At 36.6% G+C, this 24,541-nt stretch overlaps 1 protein-coding gene across 1 annotated transcript in view; it reads right to left on the bottom strand.

Moving 5' to 3' along the window:
• Positions 1-782: 782 nt before the first annotated feature.
• Positions 783-24,541, bottom strand: part of KPNA1 (karyopherin subunit alpha 1) — a 73,543-nt gene continuing 49,784 nt past the window's right edge. The window contains exons 6-14 of the mRNA XM_023623658.2: positions 24,226-24,357; positions 23,142-23,230; positions 22,709-22,808; positions 21,948-22,111; positions 20,389-20,467; positions 16,773-16,898; positions 14,518-14,645; positions 5,577-5,755; positions 783-4,162 (exon numbers count right to left, since the gene is read on the bottom strand). Of these exons, the coding sequence (XP_023479426.1) occupies positions 3,975-4,162; positions 5,577-5,755; positions 14,518-14,645; positions 16,773-16,898; positions 20,389-20,467; positions 21,948-22,111; positions 22,709-22,808; positions 23,142-23,230; positions 24,226-24,357 (1,185 nt within the window). The 3' untranslated portion in view covers positions 783-3,974. The remainder of the gene's footprint in view (positions 4,163-5,576; positions 5,756-14,517; positions 14,646-16,772; positions 16,899-20,388; positions 20,468-21,947; positions 22,112-22,708; positions 22,809-23,141; positions 23,231-24,225; positions 24,358-24,541) is intronic.

Genomic DNA, 24,541 nt, shown 5'->3' with positions numbered 1-24,541 from the left:
TTTATCACACATTCTTCTGATGCCCTGATACCCACTATTAACCTTTTTCTGACAATAATGCACGTTATAGAATATTTTCCATATTATAGCAGATTTACTGTACTAGTGCCACATCTGGCCTTCAGTTACTTTAGTAACTTGTTTTAATATATTACTTTAGAGGAGGACTGGCAGTAGTTAGCTCAGGGCTAATCTCCCTCAATAAATAAATAAATAAATAAATAAATAAATATCTAACTTCAGCTTTTGATGATAGAAAAAGGTAGCCAAAAACATTTCCCAACTGGGCAGATGTTTACTCTGCTTACAGAAGAAAATGGCTTTGTTAATTTCAGATGGCAAAAAATTCAGATTTGAGACTTCCATATATAGGTATACCTATCTGTGCAAATCAGCAAATTTGAATGTAGGAGGTAGAATATAGTATACAAGTATGAAAAGCAAAGAATGCCCATTCTAAAAGTGGATCCCTTTTCTTTCCTGAACGTCATACTTAGACATCACAATTTCCTATATAAAAGTCCCAAGCCCTAAAACAGCTATAATGACTTGCCTATTAATATAAAAATGTTCACAAAACTAATCAGCAAGAAAGAAAAGAAATCCTTCAACCTGAGGATGCAATCCCAAATTGGGGGATTCAATAACTGAAATGTTTATTTAGCACTAGAAAGTAAATTCCTAGTTGCCTGTGGGTGGCCATGTACAAGAGGATTTAGTTGACAAAGTTTGGTTTATAAAATAGACTACGTATTTCTTCTTAGGCAAAATCAGCAACAATCTGGAATAATTCAGATTTATTATGGGATAATTGTCAATGTTTATATCTGTGACAATAATGACGAAAACGACCCAGAGCCCATTCAGCTTTATCTGGCAGATGGAAGAAACAATCCTAGGGCAATAGAGTTTTCAAAAACAGTACAGCTGACAAAGGTAAGTTTAAAGCATCCTAATTACTTAGTGATAAGAACATAACTGAAAGTGTTCCATGGAGAACTCTGTCTCCTAAATCTCACCATTCTTCCTATCGTCTTTACCTTTCCTGGTGTTTCTCAATCAAACCATATCTACCTGTTGGTCCTTCAGATACAAGGTGCTTTTATATCCCAAATGTTCTCAATGCTTTCCATCCCCCAACCAAAGTTCTCATTTCAAAGAAGGTACTCTGAAAGTTTGGAGGAGGGAAAAAAAAGGGAAAGAAATCAAGCCACTCTCCCCCGATCAATATATAAAACTGCAGAAGAGTTTCTGTGTGTTGAAATTAACATGCTAGTGTAATGAGTAACATCTTAGTGATGGGGTATTGAATAAATTGAAAGTAAATTAGTAGAATCTACCAGGCAGAGAACTAAAAATAGGATTTACAGTTACCTCCTAAAATGTAATTTCAGTTACCAAAAGGCTGCTTTATCAGTTCCAACAGTTATGCTGGAATTTTTTAGTTTAATTCCAATTTTTATATTAAAAAAAATTTTTATTGCAAAAAAAAATTTAGCTCCTATCTCATGGCTCATCAACTTGTGGGCCAAGAGCAAGATAAACTCCTCTGATTTAGACAGAAAATGGATCCCATTAGATAAACAGACTTTCCTTGTTTTAATTCATTCATTGAAACACCTGCAAATGCTAGTAAAAATTCCCAATGTATGTTATGTACTAATTTGGGGAAACAACTGTGCTTTATATTTTTTCCATTCAAACTGGTTTATCAAAATGAACTGAAATTTTTTAAAATTATCCAATAGAAGGTACATAATTTAAAACATCCTAGAGAAATAATGTTACCAGTAATTTACAATTTAAAAAAACTCAGCCACAAAAAGTCAAAGCTAAAAACAAGATTTTTACTATGAATCAGTGCTTCTATTACCCTTCTGAAAGAAGTTATATTTTAATGTGATGTAAAGGCAACATTGAAAGTTTTTCTTTAAATTAACCACCTAATTTGTCCCTAAAATTACAAAGAATCAAAGTCTTTTACAGGTCAAGTGCAGTAAACTAAAATGTTCTTTCAGCACAAAGCAGCACTAGAAAAAGTAACAATTATAGATGGGAGTTGCCTAGTTTTGCAGGGACTGCTCCATCAATAACAGACAGACATCAGACGGTACCCATCCAGAGCACAGACACAACTACAGATTAGATGTGAAGAATGCGTCACACGCTTGGCTGATAAATGTCCTTTGTCTTTGTATCTTTCTACTTTGAATGAAGTGGATTTTTTAAAGTTTAAATCAGGTCACATAAGTTGGCTGCTTAAATAACATGATGAGGTATGAAAGCTCTGAATATCCCTATCATTCAGCAGGATTTACCAGAGATGTATAATAGCTCGTCAGGGGAACTTCCAAATAGTTACACTTTGGGGTTATAATAAATTCTAGAAGAGGACAAGATTAAAGAGGTTAAAAGGGTATTCTCTGAAACAGAAGTGAGCAACTTTTCCTTCAGAATTCATTTTGAACAGCACATCAACAAAAAATCTTCTCTGATACTGTGTCCCAACATTGAGTCAAGATGGCCAACTAGCACCAAGAAGTCGTATTGAACTCAGTTGCAGTTCTCTTGGCAATTAAGCTTATTCTTTCATCCCAGTCCAAGCACAAACGTGGATCACTGAAGACAGTTCTGGAAGCGCCATTTGCAGGTACAGATTGCAGTCATCATTGAATGAGGCAGAAGGTAGAAACTGCTTTTATTTATGGGAGGGAGTTGACTGGGCAGTACTAATAGGAGATGAAATTAAATGATTAGGGAACAATGAGGTTATAAGGAAAGATCACTGCCCTTATTTGGGTTAAACAAGTCATGTTGAAAAGATGGTTATTTGTTTAAGGATGCTACATTAAAGGGATCATATATGCAGCATGACTACATTAGAATCAAGCTGCACTGGACGAAGAAAATAATTCCCTAAGTAACCTTTAAAAGTACGTGTGATCTGCCAGTCAGGGGAAAAGCACCTAGGGTGAACTTTCAATTTAATGAGGACCTTGATCAGGACCACAAAGCCTGAAACATTGTTTTAATGCACAAACACAGCCTCTAGTCACACTGGTTGAGTTTGTGAAAATTGGAGGAGTTTTTTTTTGCTGTTTTTCACTTTTTTATTGAATTAAAAGATATGGTTTCAATTACTAAGGATTCTAAATCTTCATACCAGCATTAGAGTTGAACCACTTCCAAATCCTAAGACACGTAAGACCAAAGAGAAGCAGTAGCCATACAAATTAATATGTGCCCCTCTCCTTTCTGCTCTAAGAGAATCTTCAAACCAGTATCACATTTAAGAGTCAGTGTTAATTCTTCAGCATTCCTGACAACTAGAAAGCACATTCATTGAAGGCTGAAGGTGAGGGAGCAGATGGTTTAACTTTAGTATCTGTGAAGAATGGCGCCAATAAAGGAGAGAGAACCTCCAATCTCAGTAAGGATTAATGCAAATTTGGCTAGAAAAAGCCACCAGGTAATCCAAGGGTTCACTGTGGAAGAACTCATGAAAAGTACTCTGAAGTATACACAACAAGTCTAAACATCTCCCTTGTTGCAAGAGTTGTGTGAAATTCAAGATAAAGGTTTAGTCTCATCTTTTAATGTCAGTGTTTTTCCCCACTTTAAAGGGAATAAGGAGGAGTCCTCTTTTTTCCCCCACAAAAAAAGGGAGCCACATTAATATGTGTATATTCCCATGACTCTTATAATATATAAGTGCAGATCTCCAAAAGCCTAGGGATTTTCCATAAGAGAGTGGGCCGTTCTGGTTACCCTTTTATTAGAAGGGTATTCCACCACAGAGAGCCAGAGGTTTTCCAGAGGTGTATAAGAGAGCAGGTGCGCAAGGCAAGCAAATGAGCGCAAACAGTATTATGGAAAACATTTGAGAAGTTAGCTCCATGAGGACTGTGGGCTCCACAAGAGGACTTGACTGGGTAGCCTTGTCTGACACAGGAACATGAAAGCAGAGTATTGCTTCAAAGCTGGAAACCTTCCATAGGAGCCTCACACTGCTGGAAGATGTACTGCTGCTGGCTAAGGTCAACCTGGGGTGCGATGCTGCTGTCCTCATCCTCGGTCCCGAAGTAATGCTCAATAAGATCAAAGGCCTTCTGGTAGATCTCCTGGTTTTCATGACTCTGTAAGAATTCAATTTTATCCAGACCTAGAATGAAGAATAAAGGAAAATCTGTTATATATCTGTTGGGAGTTCCAGTGAAACTATATTTTGCCATGTCTCTTTCCTTGATGTAAAGGAAGACTGCTCTTCTCTAACTTATATCTTCTAAGTATTTTGTAATAGCAAAGAAAGTACTGCTGGGATTACTTCTGAATATTAGCATTACAAACTGACACCTTAAACACATAGGCAAGCAACAACCAGTCCCCAAAAGCAGCAATTTCTGTTAACAGTCACCACATCATCCAGTGCCTAAGGTCAGTAGCTCCCATTGGACTGTATCTATGGCCTAATTAATTCTTGGCTCTGGTTCTATCTACCTAGGTTCTGAGCTATCCAATATCATTTCAACAAATGTGTAATATCCTTAAATCAGCCAGAATCAATTTCTATTGTTTAAGAAGTTTGACTAGAACAATTTAGCCAACACATCCCTTTTATTAAGTTTAAGCCCATCTGAGCTAGGCTTTCTTTTACTTGCAGCCATACGCAGTCTAACTGATACAGCAATAGCAAAAATAAGTGTTAACATTGCTCAAAAGAGAAAAAACCACATATTCCTCTATATATCCATATTAAAATATACATACATCAAATAGTTAACAGTTATCTCTGTGGAGAAAGATCTCTGGGTAGAGGAACATTTTTCTTTTTTATACATTTCAAAATTTCTTACTAAGCAGGTATAGCTTTTGTCATCAGGTTTTCTCATCAGGTTTTAAAAAAATGTTAAAAACATTTTTGAAAACAATTCTGCATTATCTGATAAATTTGAAGATGAACATATACTTTGATACCTGATTCCAATCTTAGGAATAAACAAACCCCAGAGCAGTAGTTTTCACCCTTGGCTATGCATTAAAATCACTTAAGGACCTTAAACAGTAAAAGTACACTGATAAACCAATGATTAAAATTAAAGTTAAGACTGAGATTGGAAGAATGAGGAAACCAAAAGGCAGACAGTGACTCCTCAAGATGAAACTCTTAAAAACCTTTAGAGTCAGGAACATAGGAATTGGGGGATGCAATTAAAAATAAAAATTCTGACTCTTGCAAGGGAAAAGCAGTAGAGTCAAACATCGTCTAAAGTAGACATGGATGTTCTTGAGGCTCAGGTGGACTAGTAAGAATACAAGACTATCCACAAGGGCAAGCAGAGTCAGAGGACTGGGAAGATTCTAAGAGCCCAGTGTAAAAATGGCTAAATTGAAGGGTACTCACTTCCCTTCACACCTACAATGCATAATCTTTTCCAATTCTGCATACTAAACATTATTATTCATAAGAGAACAAGTTTTTCATATGAGTTTGCTAATGACAGATGTGGACAGGCCAGAAAAGCAAGGAGAAAAAGAAAAAAATAATTTCAGGACAGCTATTAAATACTCTATCTTACCATAAGCTTCTTCAATCAAAGCACAGTAAGGGTTAATGCCAGTGCCGTTCCTTTTGGCTTCTTGTTCTCCAAGCCTCAGGATATTTTCCAAGCCATTTAGGGCAACCTGTACAATCTTAGAGTCCATGACTGTGAGGAGATCACAGAGTGGCTTGATACAGCCTAGTTCTACGAGGTACCTAAATTAATACAAAGAACAATTTAGTCAAACAAAGCTTTTGAGTTCATAAAACTCATGAAATTGGTGGAAGGGTCTGTGGAGATAAAAATAGGCACTCATCCAACCATACAAGCTGTACCTTACTACAAAAAAAAAAATTTAAAAAGGCTACAAATAAATTAAACAAAACCAGTCCTCTGGAACCACCTTCATTCTGACCTCCCTCCATAATCAGTGGACTCCAAGAAACTGGAATACTTTCTTACTTTAATATGAGCAACTCATTGAAACGTTATACTTTTGATTGGTTAATTTCATCTTTGTTTCTATAGATAACCAAACCTCAGAAACAGGCCACACGTGGTGCTAAAGCCAGCACAGGCCCAAAAGATCAATCCTATTTTGTACAGAGAACTCTTAAAACTCAAGGTAAGAAAACAAACAACTCAATTTAAAAATGGACAAAAGATCTGAACATATACCTTACCAAAGACACAGCACGTGAAAAGATGCTCAACATCATAACATTATGTCATTAGGGGACTGCAAATTAAAACAACAATGATGCCACTACATACCTATTAAAATGGCTAAAATCCAAAACACTGACAATACCAAATGCTGGCAAGGATGTGCAGCAAAAGGAACCCTCATCTTTTGCAGGCAGGAATGCAAAATAGGACAACCACTTTGAAAAACAACCTGACGATTTTTTAAAAAGCTTTCTATATGATCCAGCAATCACACTGGTAGACATTTACCCAATTTAGATGAAAACTTATGTCCACACAAAAACTTGTACATGAATACTTACAGCAGCTTTATTCATAACTGCCAAAATCTGGAAGCAACGAAGATGTTCCTCAACAGAAGAATGGATAAATAAACTATAGTACAGGCTAAATAGGTCAAGATTGTGGCACAGGCAGATCCTGAACTTATCTCCTCCCTGGACACAACAAATATACAGCTAAATATGGAACAAATCCCTCTGAAAGGAACCTGAGAACTAGCTGAAGAACTGACCCCTAATCAAGGATACAGGGTTACATCCAGATGGGCAGGAGAGGCAGAGACAGGCTCTTGCTAAAAACTCCACCACTGGTGCAGCGACCCACAATGGGAAGGGATCCCAATCAATCAATCAGCCAGTAAACAAACAAACAAAGCATCTCCCTGAGGCACAAAGGATTTGTACCGCCACACCAAGTACCCCAACCCTTGAATCCTGCACCAAAAAGAGGAGCCCCCAAAACATCTGGCTTTGAAAATCAACAGGGCTTACATTCAAGAGAAAACTGGGCAATAGGGAACAAAAATTCTGCTCTTAAAGGGCTTGTGCACAGAACCACTCACCCCAGGACCCAGCACAAAAAGCAGCTATTTGAAAAGAGCCTAGACCACATGTGAAGGAGATTCACTTGCTAATCTTAAAGCACCTGCCAGAAGGGCAGAAATCTGCTGGGACTCTCCCCGAGGAAGGAACGCTAGAGGAGGCCATTTTTACAGGCTTCCACTACCTTACTGGTGTTGGCACTGGCAGACATCATTTTTGCACTCTCACTCAAACCTGCTACAGATGTTCACCAATCTCGGGAAAAGAATGGATGAATACAGTGACATCTTGAATACAGAGAAAGAAAATATAAGAAATTTTCAAACAGAAGTTATAGAGCTGAAGAATATAATAACCGAAATGAAAAATACACTAGAGGGGTTCAATAGCAGACTGATTGAAGCTTACAAGTGAGTCAGCGAGCTGGAAGACAAAGCAACAAAACTCACCCAGACAAAACAGGAAAAAGAAAAAGGAATTTAAAAAATAATAATAACTTGAGGGACCTTTGGGACAACATCAAGCAGAATAACATTCACATTATAGGAGTCCCAGAAGAAGAGAGAGAGAAAAAGGGCCACTCAGAAATAATGGCTGAAGGGGCTGGCCCTGTTGCCGAGTGGTTAAGTTCGCGCACTCTGCTGCAGGCAGCCCAGTGTTTCGTTGGTTCGAATCCTGGGCGCGGACATGGCAGTGCTCATCAAACCATACTGAGGCAGCGTCCCACATGCCACAACTAGAAGGACCCACAACGAAGAATATACAACTATGTACCGGGGGGCTTTGGGGTGAAAAAGGAAAAAATAAAATCTTTAAAAAAAAAAAAAAGAAATAATGGCTGAAAACCTCCCTAATCCAGGGAAGGAAACAGAGATATAAGTCCAGGAAGGCCAGAGAGTTCCAAGTAAGATAAACCTAAAGAGATCTACACCAAGACACATTATAATTAAAATGGTAAAAATTCAAGAGAAACAGAGAATCTTGGGGCTGGCCCCATGGCGTAGTGGTTAAGTCTGGCACGCTCCACTTCAGTGGTTTGGGTTCACAGGTTTGGATCCCAGGTGCAGACCTATACCACTTATCGAGCCATGCTGTGTCAGCGACTCACATACAAAACAGCAGAAGACTGGCACAGATGTTAGCTCAGAGCTGATCTTCCTCAAGCAAAAACAGAAGATTAGCAATAGGTATCAACTCAGAGCAAATCGTCTTCACAAAAGAGAAAAAAAAAAAAAGAAAAAGATAAAGAGAACCTTAAAAACAGCAAGAGAAAAACAACTTATTACTTACAAGCGAAATTCCATAGGCTAGCAGCAGACTTTTCAGCAGAAACTTTGAAAGCCAGAAGAGAGTGACTTATTCAAACTGCTAAAAGGAAAAAACTTCCAACCAAGAATTCTCTACCCAGCGAGGTTATCATTCAGAATTGAAGAGAGATTAGGAGTTTTCCAGATTAGTTTTTCCCAGCAAAAGCTAAAGGAGTTCATCACTACAAAACTGGCGTTACAAAAAATGTTAAAGGAATTTCTCTAAACTGAAAAGAAATGGCACTAATTAACACCAAGAAAATATACGGAAGTAAAAATCTCAGTGGAAAAGGTAAATATGCAGTAAAGGTAGTGGATCAATCACTTATAAAGCAAGTATGAAGGTTAAAAGATAGAAATAGTAAAATTAAAACTACAATAATTAGTTTAGGGATACATAAAACAAAAAGAAGTAAAATATGATATCAAAACTGTAACACGGGCCAGCACCAGCAGTCTAGTGGTTAAGTTTGGCATGTTCCATTTCAGTGGCCCAGGTTTATTTCCTGGGCACAGACCTACACCACTCATCTTTCAGTGGCCATGCTGTGGTGGCAGCCTTCATACAAAAAGAGGAAGATTAGCAGCAGATGTTAGCTCAGGGAAATCTTCCTCAGCAAAAAAAAAGAAAAAAAGAAAAAAAAATTTAAAAATTAAAAAAAATAAAATATGGGGGAGGGGAGAAAAATGTACAGATTTGGAATTTGTTCAAATCTAAGTTTCTATCAACTTAAAACGGATTGGTATATACATAGGAAGTCATATATGAACCTCACAGTAACCAAAAACCAAAAACTTACAGTAAATACACAAAAGAAAATGAAAAAGGAATCTAAACATAACACTAAAGAAAGCCATCAAACCACAAGGGAAGAGACAAAGACAAGAAAGGAACAGAGAGGAACTACAACAACCAGAGAACAATAAACAAAATGGCAACAATCCCATACCTATCAATAATTACCTTAAGTGTAAATGGACTAAACTCTCCATTCAAAAGACACAGAATGGCTGAATGGATAAAAAAGAAAGCCCATCTATATGCTGCCTACAAAAGACTCATTTCAGAAGTAAGGACACATACAGACTGAAAGTGAAGGGATGTAGAAAGATATTCTATGCTAACGAAAATGAAAAGAAAGCTAGTGCAGCTATACTCATAATAGACAAAATAGAGTTTACCACAAAGAAGGGTATTACATAATGATAAAGGGGTCAATACAGCAAGAAGACATAACATTTATAAATATATGTGCACTCAACATAGAAGCACCAAGATATATAAAGGAAATATTAATGGACCTAAAAGGAGAAATTGACATCAGTACGTTAATAGGAGGGGACCTTTAAAACCCCACTTACATCAATGGACAGATCATCCAGAGAGAAAATTAATAAAGAAACACTGGCCTTAAAGCACATTAGACCAGATGGACTTAACAGATATATACAGAACATTCTATCCCAAAGCTAGAGAATACACATTCTTCTCAAATGCACATGGAACATTCTCCAGGAGAGATCACGTTAGGCCACAAAATAAGCCTCAGTAAATTCAAAGAAGACTGAAATCCTATCAAGCATCTTATCCAACCACAATGCTATGAAACCACAAAAATGTGAAGATTAAACAAGATGCTACTGAACAACCAATAGGTCACAGAAGAAATCAAAAAATACCAAGAGACAAACAAAAACAGAAATACAACATACTAAAATCTTTGGGATGCAGCAAAAGCAGTTCCTAAGAGACAAGTTCACAGCAATACAGGCCTACTTCAAGAAACAAGAAAAATCTCAAATAAACAATCTAGCTTTACACCTCAAGGAGCTAGAAAAAGAAGAACAAATGAAGCTCAAAGTCAGCAGAAGGAAGGAAATAATAAAGATCAGAGTTGAAATAAACAAAATAGGGACTAAAAAGACATAGAAAAGATCAAAATGACAAGAAATAACAAGCGGTGGTGAGGATGTGGAGAAAAAGGAACTCTCAGACACCACTGATGGGAATGTAAATTGGTGCGGCCACTATGGAAAATAGTATGAAGATTCCTGGAAAAACTAAGAATAGAACTACCATATGATCTAGCTATTCTGCTTTTGGATATTTAACTGAAGAACACAAAACACTAATTCAAAAAGACAGATGCACCCCTAAGTTCACTGCAGCATTATTTACAGTAGCCAAGAAGTGGAAACAACCTAAGTGTCCATCAATGGATGAATACATAAAGAAGATGTGGGGTTTGTGTGTGTGCATGTATATATACACAATGGAATACTACTTAGCCATAAAAAGGAATGAAATTTTGCCATTTGAGACAACATGGATGGACCTTGAGAGTACTGTGAAAGTGAAATAAGTCAAAGACAATTACTGCATGATTTCACTTATGTGGAATCTAAAAACACAAAACAAACAAAACAAAAATAAAACTAACTCATAAATACAGAGAACAGATTGTTAATTAAATAGGTGACTTACACATCTGCACTTAAACTTCACTGGCCTATACAGGCGAGACTATTGAATACTAACTGGTATTTCAGTGACTTGTTGAGAATCTCAAAATTGTCCTCAAACTTGATCCTGGTCCGCTCTTGATGTGATCTTTTCTCCCCACTAGAAATCTTGGCTCAGTGACCTCTGATCCTTATATTGCTTTTAAAAAATTCATTTAGTTTTCTAATACTGCCTAGTTGCAGAATCTTGTATTATGAAAAGCAGCGTACTGAAAACTTGATTGAGGATTAAAAACAAATTTTAAGGTGACTAGAAAGCTTCTAGAACTTTTATATAATTGGTTAAATGAATAAACACAAACTATACAATTATTGACTAAAACTGTCTTATTAAAAAACTCTACCCAAAAATGCGCTAATAAGTAAATCTGGAGTTTTGAAGATGTGAGTATTTTGGCACAATTCATTTAATGAGTTCTGCATTCCCAATTCTAGCCCTTTAAACTATTTTAATATAGATTACTATAACTGACAAGCAAACGACCACTTTCTTTCCAAGAACATACAGCATTAAAAGCTCTGCTTTCAGGTCAATGGTGCCATGAGTGAGACAGCGGATACTATTATTCCTTAAATACCTTACAAGATCAGAGGAATCGAGGGTGATATTTTCTCATACAACCACTCATCTTTGGAATGGTATTTCACTATTGATGCAAGTTTCTCCAAAGACAACAATTAGTACCTAAAAGCAAAACAAATGACTAGGGGACCTGAGCTATGCAAGAGCTAGGAAGCTATAATAGTCTGAGACAAGCATTACAATGAAGGAATAGTTCCCTGGGAGAAGTTTGAAGATGTGAAAAGATGACTGGAAAACAAGCATGACGGTATTGTTTAAAGTCTAGGAGTGGCTCCTATGGGTGGTATATTTCGAACATCTGGATACAATGATCACTGGTCATCAATGCTAGCTGACTCTTATGGCAGAAAATGCCTCTATTAAGAAAATTTTCTGGGTAAGGAAATTTATTCCACAAGAATACATTATCTGGAACAGTGAATTATATTTCTGAAATTATATTAATGTCTCAAACCTGAAACAGCTGATTTGAGCTGAGAGAGCTGATATGATTGGTAATTTTACATTCAAGAGTTCCTTTAAGAAGGAGAAATTTGGGGCCGGCCCCATGGCCGAGTGGTTAAGTTCACACGCTCTGCTGCGGTGGCCCAGGGTTTTGCCGGTTTGGATCCCGGGCACAGACATGGCACTGCTTATCGGGCCATGCTGAGGCAGCAACCCACATGCCACAATTAGAAGGACCCAGAACTAAAAAACAATATACAACTAAGTACCAGGGGGCTTTGGGAAGAAAAAGGAAAAATAAAATCTTTAGGAAAAATAAAAAGGACAAATTTGAGGAAGAAATCCAGATACTCTAAAACAGAGGAAAGTGACTTTTGAGAATGAAGTGACAGTCAGATTTTCTTTAAATGAGCAACAAAATCACTGTGTCTAAAACCATCTCCCTCAAACAGGAGGTTGCTTCCTCTGTGTCCTAATTTTTATCAACAGCACCACCATTTTCCCCAGTCATCTTTGACTCTTCCCTTTCCTTTACTACCTACAGCCTGCCACCAAACCCTACAAATCCTTCTTTCCAATATCCAGACCTATACCTCATGCTACAACAATTATCTTAATCCTGGCCATCACTATACTAAATTACCACAATAGCATCTTAATTGTTCTCTTTCCTCTCCTCAAAACACTATCTTCTTCATATCACTCACTCTCAAGGTTAAAGATACTCCAGGTCTTCCCAATATCCAAGACTAAGACCTTTATCCCAGTTTTCAAACTCCATCAATTACTTAATTCTTCATCCTTGCAAAGGAAGAACCTATAGCAAGATTGATTTGCCTGTTCCAATAACATTACTGTGTACATTCCCTCACACTCCTCCTGATGCTATTCTCTCTCCTCCACAATTGCCAAATCTCTATCCAAATGGCAAGTTTCATCTCTTTCATGAAACCTTCTCTAATTCCAGGCAACATTCTTGATCTCACATTCTTAAGAACCAGTGCATGTATGAGCATTTGTTTATATTTAACCTAAAATTATGAGTATTTCCTAAGTAATTCTAACTTGTTCTTGCATCTAAATCTTGTCTCCTCAACAAGAATATGCAGAAGCCACAGAGATGTCTTTTATCAGTGATAAAGTCAGTTTATTTTCTGTTATTTGGACTGCAATATCTTTGTAATTATCTTTCAAGATAATTTTTCATCTGGTTAAAAAGAAACTGCTAAGGGGTTGAAAATTAACTTCATTATTATAAATAGCTACGCTGAATTTTAAAAGGAGATAGTAGTCATTCTACTCTTCTATAGCAGAGCAAAATACCCCTAAATACTTTCTGATGAAAGATACCACAGTATTTTAGAAATGTTTATAAAATATGTATGTGTACAGCTTTTAAATTAAGATAATATACTTGGTATACAATGTAGAGCCAAGTAATAATTATAAATCTGAGTTTGAAAATAAAACTTGACTATTAACTGTTCAAATAACTTCTATATTACTGCCATCTGGTGGCTGGATAATTAGAATCACAGTACCCGAGAACCAGAATCTTGGAGGTTGAAAATGACCTAATCTATGCTTCTAAAGATCACTTGAAGTCTTCCTTGAATAACCTGCCCTTGAATAACCAGTAGCAAAATGGCTACTGTATATGTTAATCTATTTAAATTGTATTATTTCAGGTACATATTTCTTATCCTCTGTACCTGATCAATTTCTGAAATGTTCGGACGGACTATTTCACCTTTTCATTTTTAAATTCCCAACAGAGCACTAAAAATTAGCATCGGTTGAGCGCCTACATTTAACCTGCAAAGCAACAATATGAGAAGTAGCTATGTTTTCCAGATATTACATATGAAGAAGAGGTTAACGTTTTAACACTCATTCGTAACTACCTTCTCATCTGAATTCCCCATAAAAAAGTTATGGCAGAGTCTAGGTTTCCTTTTTCTCTTCAATAGCACTTTTTTCTATCTGAAATACTGGATGTCCATAATTTAGCATTTAATTATATGATGTTCCTTTGAGGAATTGATTCCTATCCACATTTATGCCTTTTCTAGCCACTAAGATTATAAGCTGCTATCCAAGGGTCCATTTAAGTCTCAAGCTAATACAGATCTCTCCCTTTACCGAATATCAAGTACTTTAGCAGACCCTTGTCTCTACCGAACTTGGCACTTTATTCCAAGCTATACCTCTCTTTAAAGTCTGGCCCAATTCTACCATTAAAACATCTAAACTAGAACTAGCAAGGGTTAGCTATTAAATTTGGACTCTAAGGATTCTACAAATAACCTTCTAGACTATCCAAGATGTTCTGACCAGGCAGCTCCAGAGTAGGCTGAAGTCACTTCTATAAATATTTCTATTGCCTCAAAACTCAATTCTGCCTTACTACATCCCAGAATTATTTTCAGTAAGAAGGAATGGGAGAGGTATGAGGAATTAAATATATATTTGAGTCTAATTATGAAACTGAGTAGAATCTTCCAAGAGGCTAGAATTGAGCATTCTTAATTGTAGACGGAGTAATTTTCCCTTTAATTTATAAGATACTACACCTGGCTAGTACTTACTTAATCTGTTCAGCTGATCCTCCAGAAGTTGCATTTGTGATGGCCCAAGCTGCTTCCTTCCTTGTCCGAAACTCAGCAGTTTGTAATATACTAATGAGGGCTGGAAAAATGTTGGCATCTATCACAGTCTGAAATTAAAGGAAAAATTACATGGGAAGGGAAATTACAAGACTTGTAAAAATGTTCATGATACTAATTCTAACTTTTCAGCTAGCTTCACCCCTGCCCCTATTAAAAATAAACCGAAAGGTTAAAAATAGAAATACCTTATGACCCAGCCATCCCACTACTGGGTATCTATCCTAAGAACCTGAAATCAGCAATTCCAAAAGTCCCATGCACCCCTATGTTCATCACAGCATTATTCACAATAGCCAAGACATGGAACCAACCTAAGTGCCCAGCAACTGATGATTGGATAAAGAAGATATGGTGTATATATACAATGGAATACTACTCAGCCATAAAAAAGGACCAAGTCATCCCATTCACAACAACATGGATGGACCTTGAGGGTATTGAGTGAAATAAGCCAGACAGAGAAAGACCAACTCTGTATGACTCCACTCATAGGTGGTAGTTAACATATAGACAAAGAGAACTGATCGGTGGTTACTAGGGGAAAGGAGGGGTGGGAGGAGGGCACAAAGGGTGAAGTGGTGTACCTACAACATGAGTAATAATAATGTACAACCGTAATTTCACAAGGTTGTTAATTATCATAATCTTAATTAAAAAAAAAAAAAAAAACCAAAAGGAGGTAAGTCTTCATTATCCCTAACTTTCTGGCTATACTTGGTATCACTGATAACACCTTCCCTGGAGTCTGTGACTTTATAATCTCCTAGTTTTCTCCCTGAGTTGTTTGCTCTTCTATTGTCTTCTCTGGCTCCACCCATAATAACAAATTGTAAAAGTTCAATTCTCTGTTCCTCTGCTGTTTCTTCTCTCATAGCATCCACTCTGACATGAGTGTAGTTAACTCTGCAGTCCTCATTTCTCACTGGAGCCTTAGCCCAAGGTAGCCCACAGCTTACTTTAGATCTCTACTCACCTCCAACATATCACCTGCCCTCTCTACCAGGTCTCCTTTTCAAGTCCCTCTAGTTCACAAAGGCTCTTTTTGTATTTATTTATTTATTCTAAATTCAGTCACCAAGTCTCCTTTACATTCTCAATTTAAAACACCCTGAGTCCATCTCTTCTTTTCCTTTAGCACTATCGCCATCCTATTCTAAGCCACTACCTACCACCCAGATTACCAGCAGAGCCATTAGTTGGACAGAGTACTTTTACTCACTCCTTCTCATACACTAACTAAAGTGGTCTTCCTCAAATTACTTTCTTCACGTTTCTCCTTAGCTCAAAAACCTAAAAAGGGTTCATGTCAAGAAAATGAGAGGTTCTACGTGATAGCCTGGTGGTAGTGGGCAATCGACTGCAGCTGAAGTCACCTCGTATGCATGCTGTAAACTGCAATAGCTATCAATCTCAGTCCCTGACAGCACTCTCGGGATGACTAACCATGGCTTCCTGGTCAAAAACTTTTCTATTGCACCAATGAAGGAAGTCAGCAAAGTTTAGCAGAAAGACACTTCATCTTGGTCCTGTCATTTAACAGAGATGCCCTTGAGCAAATTATCTTATTTCTTTGAGCCTCAATTTCATCTTTAAAGGAGAATGTTGGTTTAGACGACCTCTACGATTCCATCAGCTCAAAGCCTCATAAGCCTGTGTTATATCTTCTCCAATCTGTTGTCCCAGCCTTTCTCAAGGCCTATGTGGAACCATGTGGCTCAATGCTAGTCATCCACCTTGAGTTACTCTCCTACTGAAAGGCAGATAACCAGTTGTAGAAAAATGCGTCCCCAAAAGGTTCATGAAAAATTGAAGCAATCCAATACTTGGGTCCACTAGAAAATAAATATTTTGCTTGGTAAGAGTAAAACTAATCTGTTTAGCATAAAGTCCATCAAAACATTTCAAAAATATTAAGACGCTACTTTTCAGATCTTGGCAAATGATCAAATATTAAAGGTGAAGCGAAAAACCAAGGCCTAAGTATAAGTTTCAAAAGACTTAACTTCTATAAAGTAGGATAAAAAAAAAAAGCGAGAAGTAGACTAAAAAAGACAACATTGGAAGTTACTGGTCTCTAAGGCAATAATGAAAAATATATATATTTTAAAGGCTGACTGAAAAAACCTTACTTATCAATAAAAATATAGGAAAAAAGACAGGTGCTATGAGATTACCTGGATCTGTGCCCTATTTCCAGCTGTGATATTAGATATTGTCCAACATGCTTCCTTTTTGATAGATTCCTTTGGACTACTCAGCAAATGCAATAAACTCTGCAGAGCTGAGCAATTCAAAATTACCTAAAAAGGAAAAGTTTGAAAATTTTACTTATTGTACTGATCCAAATCTTTAACTAAAAGACTTTATTTTAGGCAAAAATAAAGGCCAAGAAATAACTTAATGTCGCCCCTTGAAATTTTAGAAGTAACTGTATATATGTAAGAAAGTATTCACTACTAAAAATTAGTTTCTAAGATTATCAAAGCAGTTTCATTGTAGACATTCATAACTGTTAAAACTGTACTTAATAAGAAACACTAACGTATTAGTTACTCATCTTCCTATCCTTACAGCATATTAAAATGTCTTTTGATGGGTAAATATACCAAGTGGTCAGAAATTCAGAAGTGGTCTCAGATTTTTAAGTCCTCTGATAACTCTCTACCTGATAGTCAGTGAACCAATACATACTTAATGAAGTACAACAGGTGCTTTATAGGATACAGTGATAAGAAGGATATGCCCCTAGCTACCAAACAACTTACAAAGATGAGGGAGATCATACAAATACACATGAAGAAGGTGATCTACTCTAAGAGAAACTAAACCATAAAGCTATAATGATTAAAATAGTATGTGGCAGGCTCAAGATTCAGTCACTGAACAATAGAATAGGCATCTAGCCCAGAAGCAAATGCAGGTATTTATGAAGAATTTACTTGGGATGGAGTAGTCAGACTTCACAGAGGGTAGCAGAATGCCTTGAAACACAGGATTTCATAAGAAAAGAAAAAGGAGGATACTGCAGAGAGAGAGGCTCAAAATGAGAAAACAATGAGACAGGCTACCACAAAGTAGCAAACGAAGACAAGAAGAGACCAGCGAGGCTATTAAGGAAGGGTTCTGTACCCAAAAAATTAACAGTAAACTAGAAAGAAGAATGAGACTAAAATCTTGAAGTACAAATTCCATAGAGTCTTTGGAGGTTCTATCTCCTAGGCATTAAAGAAGCTCACTGTTTCTAAGTGAAAAATAAATAATGTGAACAAGGGTGCTTTAGGGAAGATTAAGGTGTTATTGGGGAGAATAAACTGAGAGGGGTAAACACTTGGGAGAGTAGGAAGATAAATTAGGTCTGTACAGCAGCAACTCTTGTGTGTGAGAAAACAGGGACCAAAATAAGAAAATTAGACACGAATCTGGTAACAACAGGAATCAAGAAGACCCGGTGACTTGCTATAGAGACACCAGATATGATAGCAAAGTTTCAAGTGTGGGTGAATAGTGGTATCATTAATTGCAATGGGAAAAATCAAGACTTACAACTTGCTTCGTGGGGGAAGAAGATAAACTGAGAGAGAGAGAAATGTGAGTTACACAAGCAGAAGTATCTAACAAGCTAGTGGAGACATGGGAGAGAAGTCAGAATTAGATATACATATTCAGAACTTACTCCATTCAATAAATATTTTTTGAGTCCCTATACACTGTGCCAGGAACTATGAGACTACAGAGGCACAAAAATGAAGAAGATTGGCACAGTTCCCCCTCTAGAAGTTTACAATCTAGTGATTAAGACAGTTACAATACAGTGTGATAAGTGCTAAGACAGATGAAACAAAAGAAGGAACATCTAACATAAGAGTCTGGGAGCAAATAAGGCTTCTCAGAGAAAATAATGTTAATATCAAGACCTAAAGAATGAGAAGACAGTGGAAGAGTGTGAGGTAGTGGTCAGAGCAGAGGTGGGGGTAGGGGCATACGTTCCATGCATGTGTCAAAGCTCAGAGTTTAGTGTGGTCATAGCTAATTCAAGGAATAAGCCTGGCAAGAGCAGAGAGTATGGTATGGAAAGGGGGAGATAGCAACTTTCTTTGAATAGCAAATACACTGATACAGTTTAAAAATTCAGAAAGTATAAAGGACTATACAGTTAAAAGCCTCCTTTCCACTCCTGTACCCCAGCCACCCAGTTCTCCAGAGACAAACAATGATATTAGTTTCCTGTGTATCCTTCCAGAGAAGTTTTATGCAAATATAATCAAACATACATATTGTTTTCTTTTCCTCTCCTTCCCACTCTCCTTTTTACACACTATTCTGCCCCTTGTTTTTCCTTTAAAAAAATATAACCTAGAAATCTTTCCATATGAGTGCCTAAGAGCTTCTTCATTCTGTTGCATAGCATTCCATTATATAGATGCCGAACTTTTCTTAAACACCATCCAGGGACAAGAGAGGGCCATAAAAAGATTATAAGTAGGACAATGACATACTCAAATTTACATCTTACAAGGATCCTTTTGGTGATATGGCAATGGTACAGGAAATGTCTCAACTAAGCGCTACAAGAGATGAGATGGAATAGCAGGACTTAGTGACTGATGAGAGAGGTGGAGGAGAGAAGACACAAACTGATGTCCAGGTTTTTGGCTTGGGCAACTGTTGGTGCCATTCACTGAGATAGGAAACATAAATAAGCAGAGGCCTAATATACAAAGGAAAACAATGAGTTCCCTTGTGGACAGAATAAATTTAAATATTAGAGTTGGAAGACATCTCAGAAAACAAACCCAATCTCCTTAATTTTAGAAATTAAGAAAGTGAAGACATTAAGTGTCTTGCTGAAAAGTCACAGCTGGTTAAGAAAGAGCTAAGGCTAAAACCTAATTCTAAATCCAGGTGCACAAAGGTGAAAGCTGAAGTTATAAATAAGATCAATGAATGAGGCTAAACAATTATCTCCTGGAGGATGCCCACAAACAGGAAAAACAGGAAAGGAGCTTGCTAAGTAGAAATATATGGTCACTGAGGCAGGAGACCCAAAATATGTCAATACCACAGAAGCCTAAGAAAAATTTAAAGACAACACCAATGCATCTGAGAGATCAAGAAGAAAAATGACTAGAACAATCCACTGTGAGTGATATATCTTGATATAGAAGTTGAATGGAGTAGGGAGTGACATTAGGAACTAGGAGGGAAGAATCCTCACACAGGCGACTTACCATGTACAAAAAGGAGGAAGCTATTAGAGAAGATGAGATGAAGATGACAGAGATAGAGAAAGAATGCTACTGAGAGCTTCTGATGCTCACAAGAACCATTTCAAGTAGAAGGAATAATGGGAAATAAACTCGCCTGATCAAAGGATAAGTTTTATCACAGGGGAATCCAAAATTGCTACAAGCAACAGGTCAAGACAGAAATAGTGAAGGTATTGAAAGTACAGTCATAGCCCACATAACAGTGTTTCAGTCAACGACAGACTGTATATACAACAGTGGTCCCATAAGATCAGTACCATTTAGCCTAGGTATGTAGTAGGCTAGGTTTGTAAGTACACTCTATGATGTTCTCATAATGACGAAATTGTCTCATGACACATTTCTCAGAACATATCGCTGTCATTAAGTGATGCATGACTGTAGTTGCCTAAGCCAATATTTTTAACAAACGTTCAGTGTCAATTCTCCCCAATAATATGGAATTAAATACTATAATAGAAACATAATCATGGGGTTCAATGTACTGTTTTTGAAAGAAAAAACAGTTACCACTTATTCATACCTGTGTCTGAATATCATCCCCTGTGACAATGTTTCCCACAGCCCGCAGAGCAGGAGAAACCACTTTATAATCATTATGCCTGCAACCATAAAAAGAAATGTTACATCTAACAGTGCTTTCCTTAGTTACTCTTCCTTAGGGCTTAAATCAAAACCTAATAATGTAACAGGATCTTAGAGTAGGAAGGTACCTATAGCGGTATTAAGGGACCCCTATTGCGATGATGGAATGTTTGGTGTCCCCTAGAAGGGTTGTCTTTCCCTTTATTAGTATTTTTGGAAAAAAACTACAAATCTTTCCTAATAATCTTTCTCAGGTATTCCATCTCCTGGATTGCAAGTTTTCCCTCTCATTCTTTAATACAGGTTTCATTTCCTCTTCACTTGATCTCTATGGTTACTGAGATAATGGAGAGCAAGAGTTAACACTTATACAGTACTTTTAACTTTCATAAACTGTGTAATTTTCAGAGATGAAAATAAGTCAACAGTTGAAATAACTTGAAAATGAAAGACAGGCTTCACACTTCATACAGTGAATTCTTTCTACTAAACCTCAGCTGACTTACTAGTCAAAGAAAAACCCTCCACAAACTCTTTATATATTTGAAGACAGATATTAAGTCTTGATTTCAAGCAAAATAAGTTAATATACTTTAACTTTCCTTAAAAATCCTATTTTCTCCCCCCTTTAATAAGATTGATCACTCTTCCCAAAACTGTGCCAACTCCTTCACATTTATTTTGAGATCTGAGAACTAAGAACAAATGGCTAAAATATATAGTAATCTAGTGACTAAAGAGTACAAAAGATTACTTCCCACATTTCGAATACTGTTAATTCTGACTCCTGCAGCATGTTATTGCTTTTAATTCACAATAGCATTATGCTGCTCATCTGCATGCAATCTGTGGCTAGCTATAACCCTGGAGTTTCGTGTTCTGTACAGTATACTTATCTAATCATCCATTCCACGTGTCACATTTGGGGCAATGTCTCATTGTATCTACTTTGTACCTACTTTAAATTTTCTGTGGCTTGTAGTTGCACCATTTCTCCATTAGGTTATCACTCTAATTTTTTTCTTCTAAAGTACTATCTAAAAACTTGATTAACACAGTCTCAAATTATTTATGCCATCAGTAAATCTTCCACTCCATAAATCAAAGATCACATAGAGACAGAGGAAAATAAAATTCAAGTCTGATACCAGTCTAGTCTACCTCTAAAAGAGACAGAAAGACAAGGAATGACTATTTTTAGTGCCAATATGCTTTTTGCTATCCAGTGATTAGTCTCAAGTCATTAAGTATAAGCTAGAATAACATGGATCAGTTTTCCAAATGTTTCCATTGAAGGACTGCTAACAGCAGAAGGGTGAGAGGTTCTTTATAAGCCGCAAAACAAAGAGATTTGACATCAACGTAAAAAAGTAACAAAAGACAGCAACCCAAAGCACAATAAATCAGTATAATGTATTAACTCATATTTGAGTATCAGCAACTAGAAAACTAATATAGAGACAAAACAGCAAACACATTTTCTTAAAGATAACTTACATCAGCAGCTCCACAAGTCTCCTACACACTCCTGCATCAATGACTGCTTGAATTTTATCATTAGGTCCATCAGACAGATATGAGAGAGCCCAGCAGGCATCAGCAAGCACATCAGTGTCACTGACAAACAGCAACCAGGAAAGCACATTCAGACAGGGGGAAACCTGTAAAGACAAGATGATATGATTATGAGACACAATAGAATAAAAGTCAGAAGTGAGGTAGGAAACTCCAGAAAGCAACCAGGCACAGCCTAGGTGACTTTTGGGGGGATTAACACTTCTAGAGATGAAGTAGCAAGTGGCCAAGGGGCATTGCCATCTTTGGGAATGCTATCAGCGGCCTTGCAGTTTACTTTAATGAGGCAGTCATAGCCTGAGGAAAATAATTTGAGAGAGTAAAGTCTAATATATACCAATTCTCAGAGTGAGATTCCTTGTCAAAACACACTTTGTAGATTAAAGAGGTAAAGGAACTTTCACAAGTGCTAAAGCTACAAAATTCTGTATTTTAGATATTTTCTTATGAACAAAAAATGCTAGGTTTTAAGATTAATTCAGAGCTCTTTATAGGCAGTGAAAATTTATCCCAAATTAAAAGAAAACCAAACAACGAAAAGTCCTATTTCTCTGAAAACAGATAAAATTCTAACACATTTTAAATTTTATCAAAAATTATCATCTCTCTTTTCACATTAATTTGGTGGCTACACTCTTTTAATTCTTCCTTTTCTGCCAATTTCCCACAAGCATAATCTTTACCTTTGCAAATTCTGGAGGTGGACTTTTCCCTCTACAGAGATTAGACAAAGCCCATACTGCATTCCGAGTCATGGTCAGGCGGTTCTGCTTTGAAAATAACCTACAAGCATGAGGATACAACGGTAAACCACAGAATAAACATTAATTCTCTGATGGCATAAGAAAAACATTAAACCATTTAATGCTATTGATAAACAGAGGTCTTCAGATAGCTTTTCTCCAGAACAATAAAGTTTATTAATTCAAACACAACTAATTCAGAATTTTGGCACTGGAATAAGGATGCATGAAGAAACGATCTGAACAAGTTACCAAGAAAGTATCTATAATGAAAAATAACACTAGGAAATCCAAAATGATTTCCAAAAATGCACTGCTTTCTAAGGAACTTCCCATATTTTTCTTAATAAAAAAAAACAAAACAGAAACTTACTGCAAAAGAGGGGGAAGAATGTTGCAGTCTAAGACATAGTCCCTGCACATGGTACTATCTCCAGCAATGTTGCCAAGAGCCCAGACTGCCTGTGAAAGAATTATTCATTAATGGCAGGTTGTATAGTTTAATTCTCTCATAACTCTTTCAAAAAAGATGCCAACATATCACAACTCTTTATAAAATTATACAGTAGTTAAGCAACATACTATACACGGACATTAACTACTATTAACACTCCTAAGTTGACTCATCAGAAAGTCAAATGAAATAGTTGTGGGATTAGGGGAAGAGGATCAGTAATATTATGAAGATCAATAATATTATAAAGTGTACTGTAAACAATAATGGCAGTAAGCTTATTAAAGGGAGGAATCAGTTCTTATACATATTCTTTACCTAAGGGGACCCCATCCCTAAGTAATATTCCATACAGCCCTTGGTACAGAGCAGAGATTCAAACGGCTTACTCAGCTGATTAAAAATGTATTTTAAGCTTGCTTACAAAAGAAAACAGTGAACAAAGAATTTAAGAGCCATCAAAATGCAGATAATTCTATTAAACTTTTGCGGGTGATAGATATATTAATTATCTTGACTGTGATGATGTTTTCATGAGTATATGCATATGTCAAAACTCTCAAATTGTACACTTTAAATATATGCAATTTATTATAAGTCAACCATACCTCAAAGTTGTAGAAGATCATACTCACTCGGCAGTAATTTATATTTACACATTTGTGTTTGCAGTAATAAAAAATTCATGTTTTCTAAGTCTTTTACTGCAAAAAAGTGGCAAAGACCTGCTACTTCAATAACACTAGAGATTCATACAAGAAAAAGCAGAGTAACTGCTTATGTGGTCTAAAAAGTACATCTATAGGAGTTAAGGAATTTCAGAGTTGGAAGGGAAAAATGGTTTTATGTTTCTAGGACAAATTATGCCTATATTCATTATGAAATATTCTGTTTTGGTTAAGGATTGTCATGGCCAAGTGGTGAAACTGAGGTCCTAAATCTAGGACCACAGAGAAAAATTGTATTCTTTCATCTGCTTCTCTTTATCTGTTTCATTTTTTACCTGCTCCTGGACATCTTCAAACTCTGAGCTGAGCAACTCTATGAAGATAGGCACAGCTCCCGCCTGAATCACAATCCGGGTCTGAAGAGAATTTCCTGAAGCAATATTTGTCAGTACCCAAGCTGATTCAAACTATAAAGATAAAAATAATTTCATTATCTTATTAGAATTTAAAAGCTTGTTTACTTTTAACTATAAGGTTTTCTGTACATGAAGAAAAGAATCTGAGATCATTATTTGCATATAATCTAATACATTAATTTTAAAAGAAGGTTTCCCAGAAGAAATACCTCAGCCTAAAGGAACAGTCAGGGTG

The sequence above is a fragment of the Equus caballus genome, chromosome 19 (genome assembly GCF_041296265.1).
Source record: "Equus caballus isolate H_3958 breed thoroughbred chromosome 19, TB-T2T, whole genome shotgun sequence".
Lineage (NCBI taxonomy): Eukaryota > Metazoa > Chordata > Mammalia > Perissodactyla > Equidae > Equus > Equus caballus.
The sequence above is the reverse complement of the archived record's forward strand: the minus strand, read 5'-3'. Positions and strand labels throughout refer to the sequence as shown.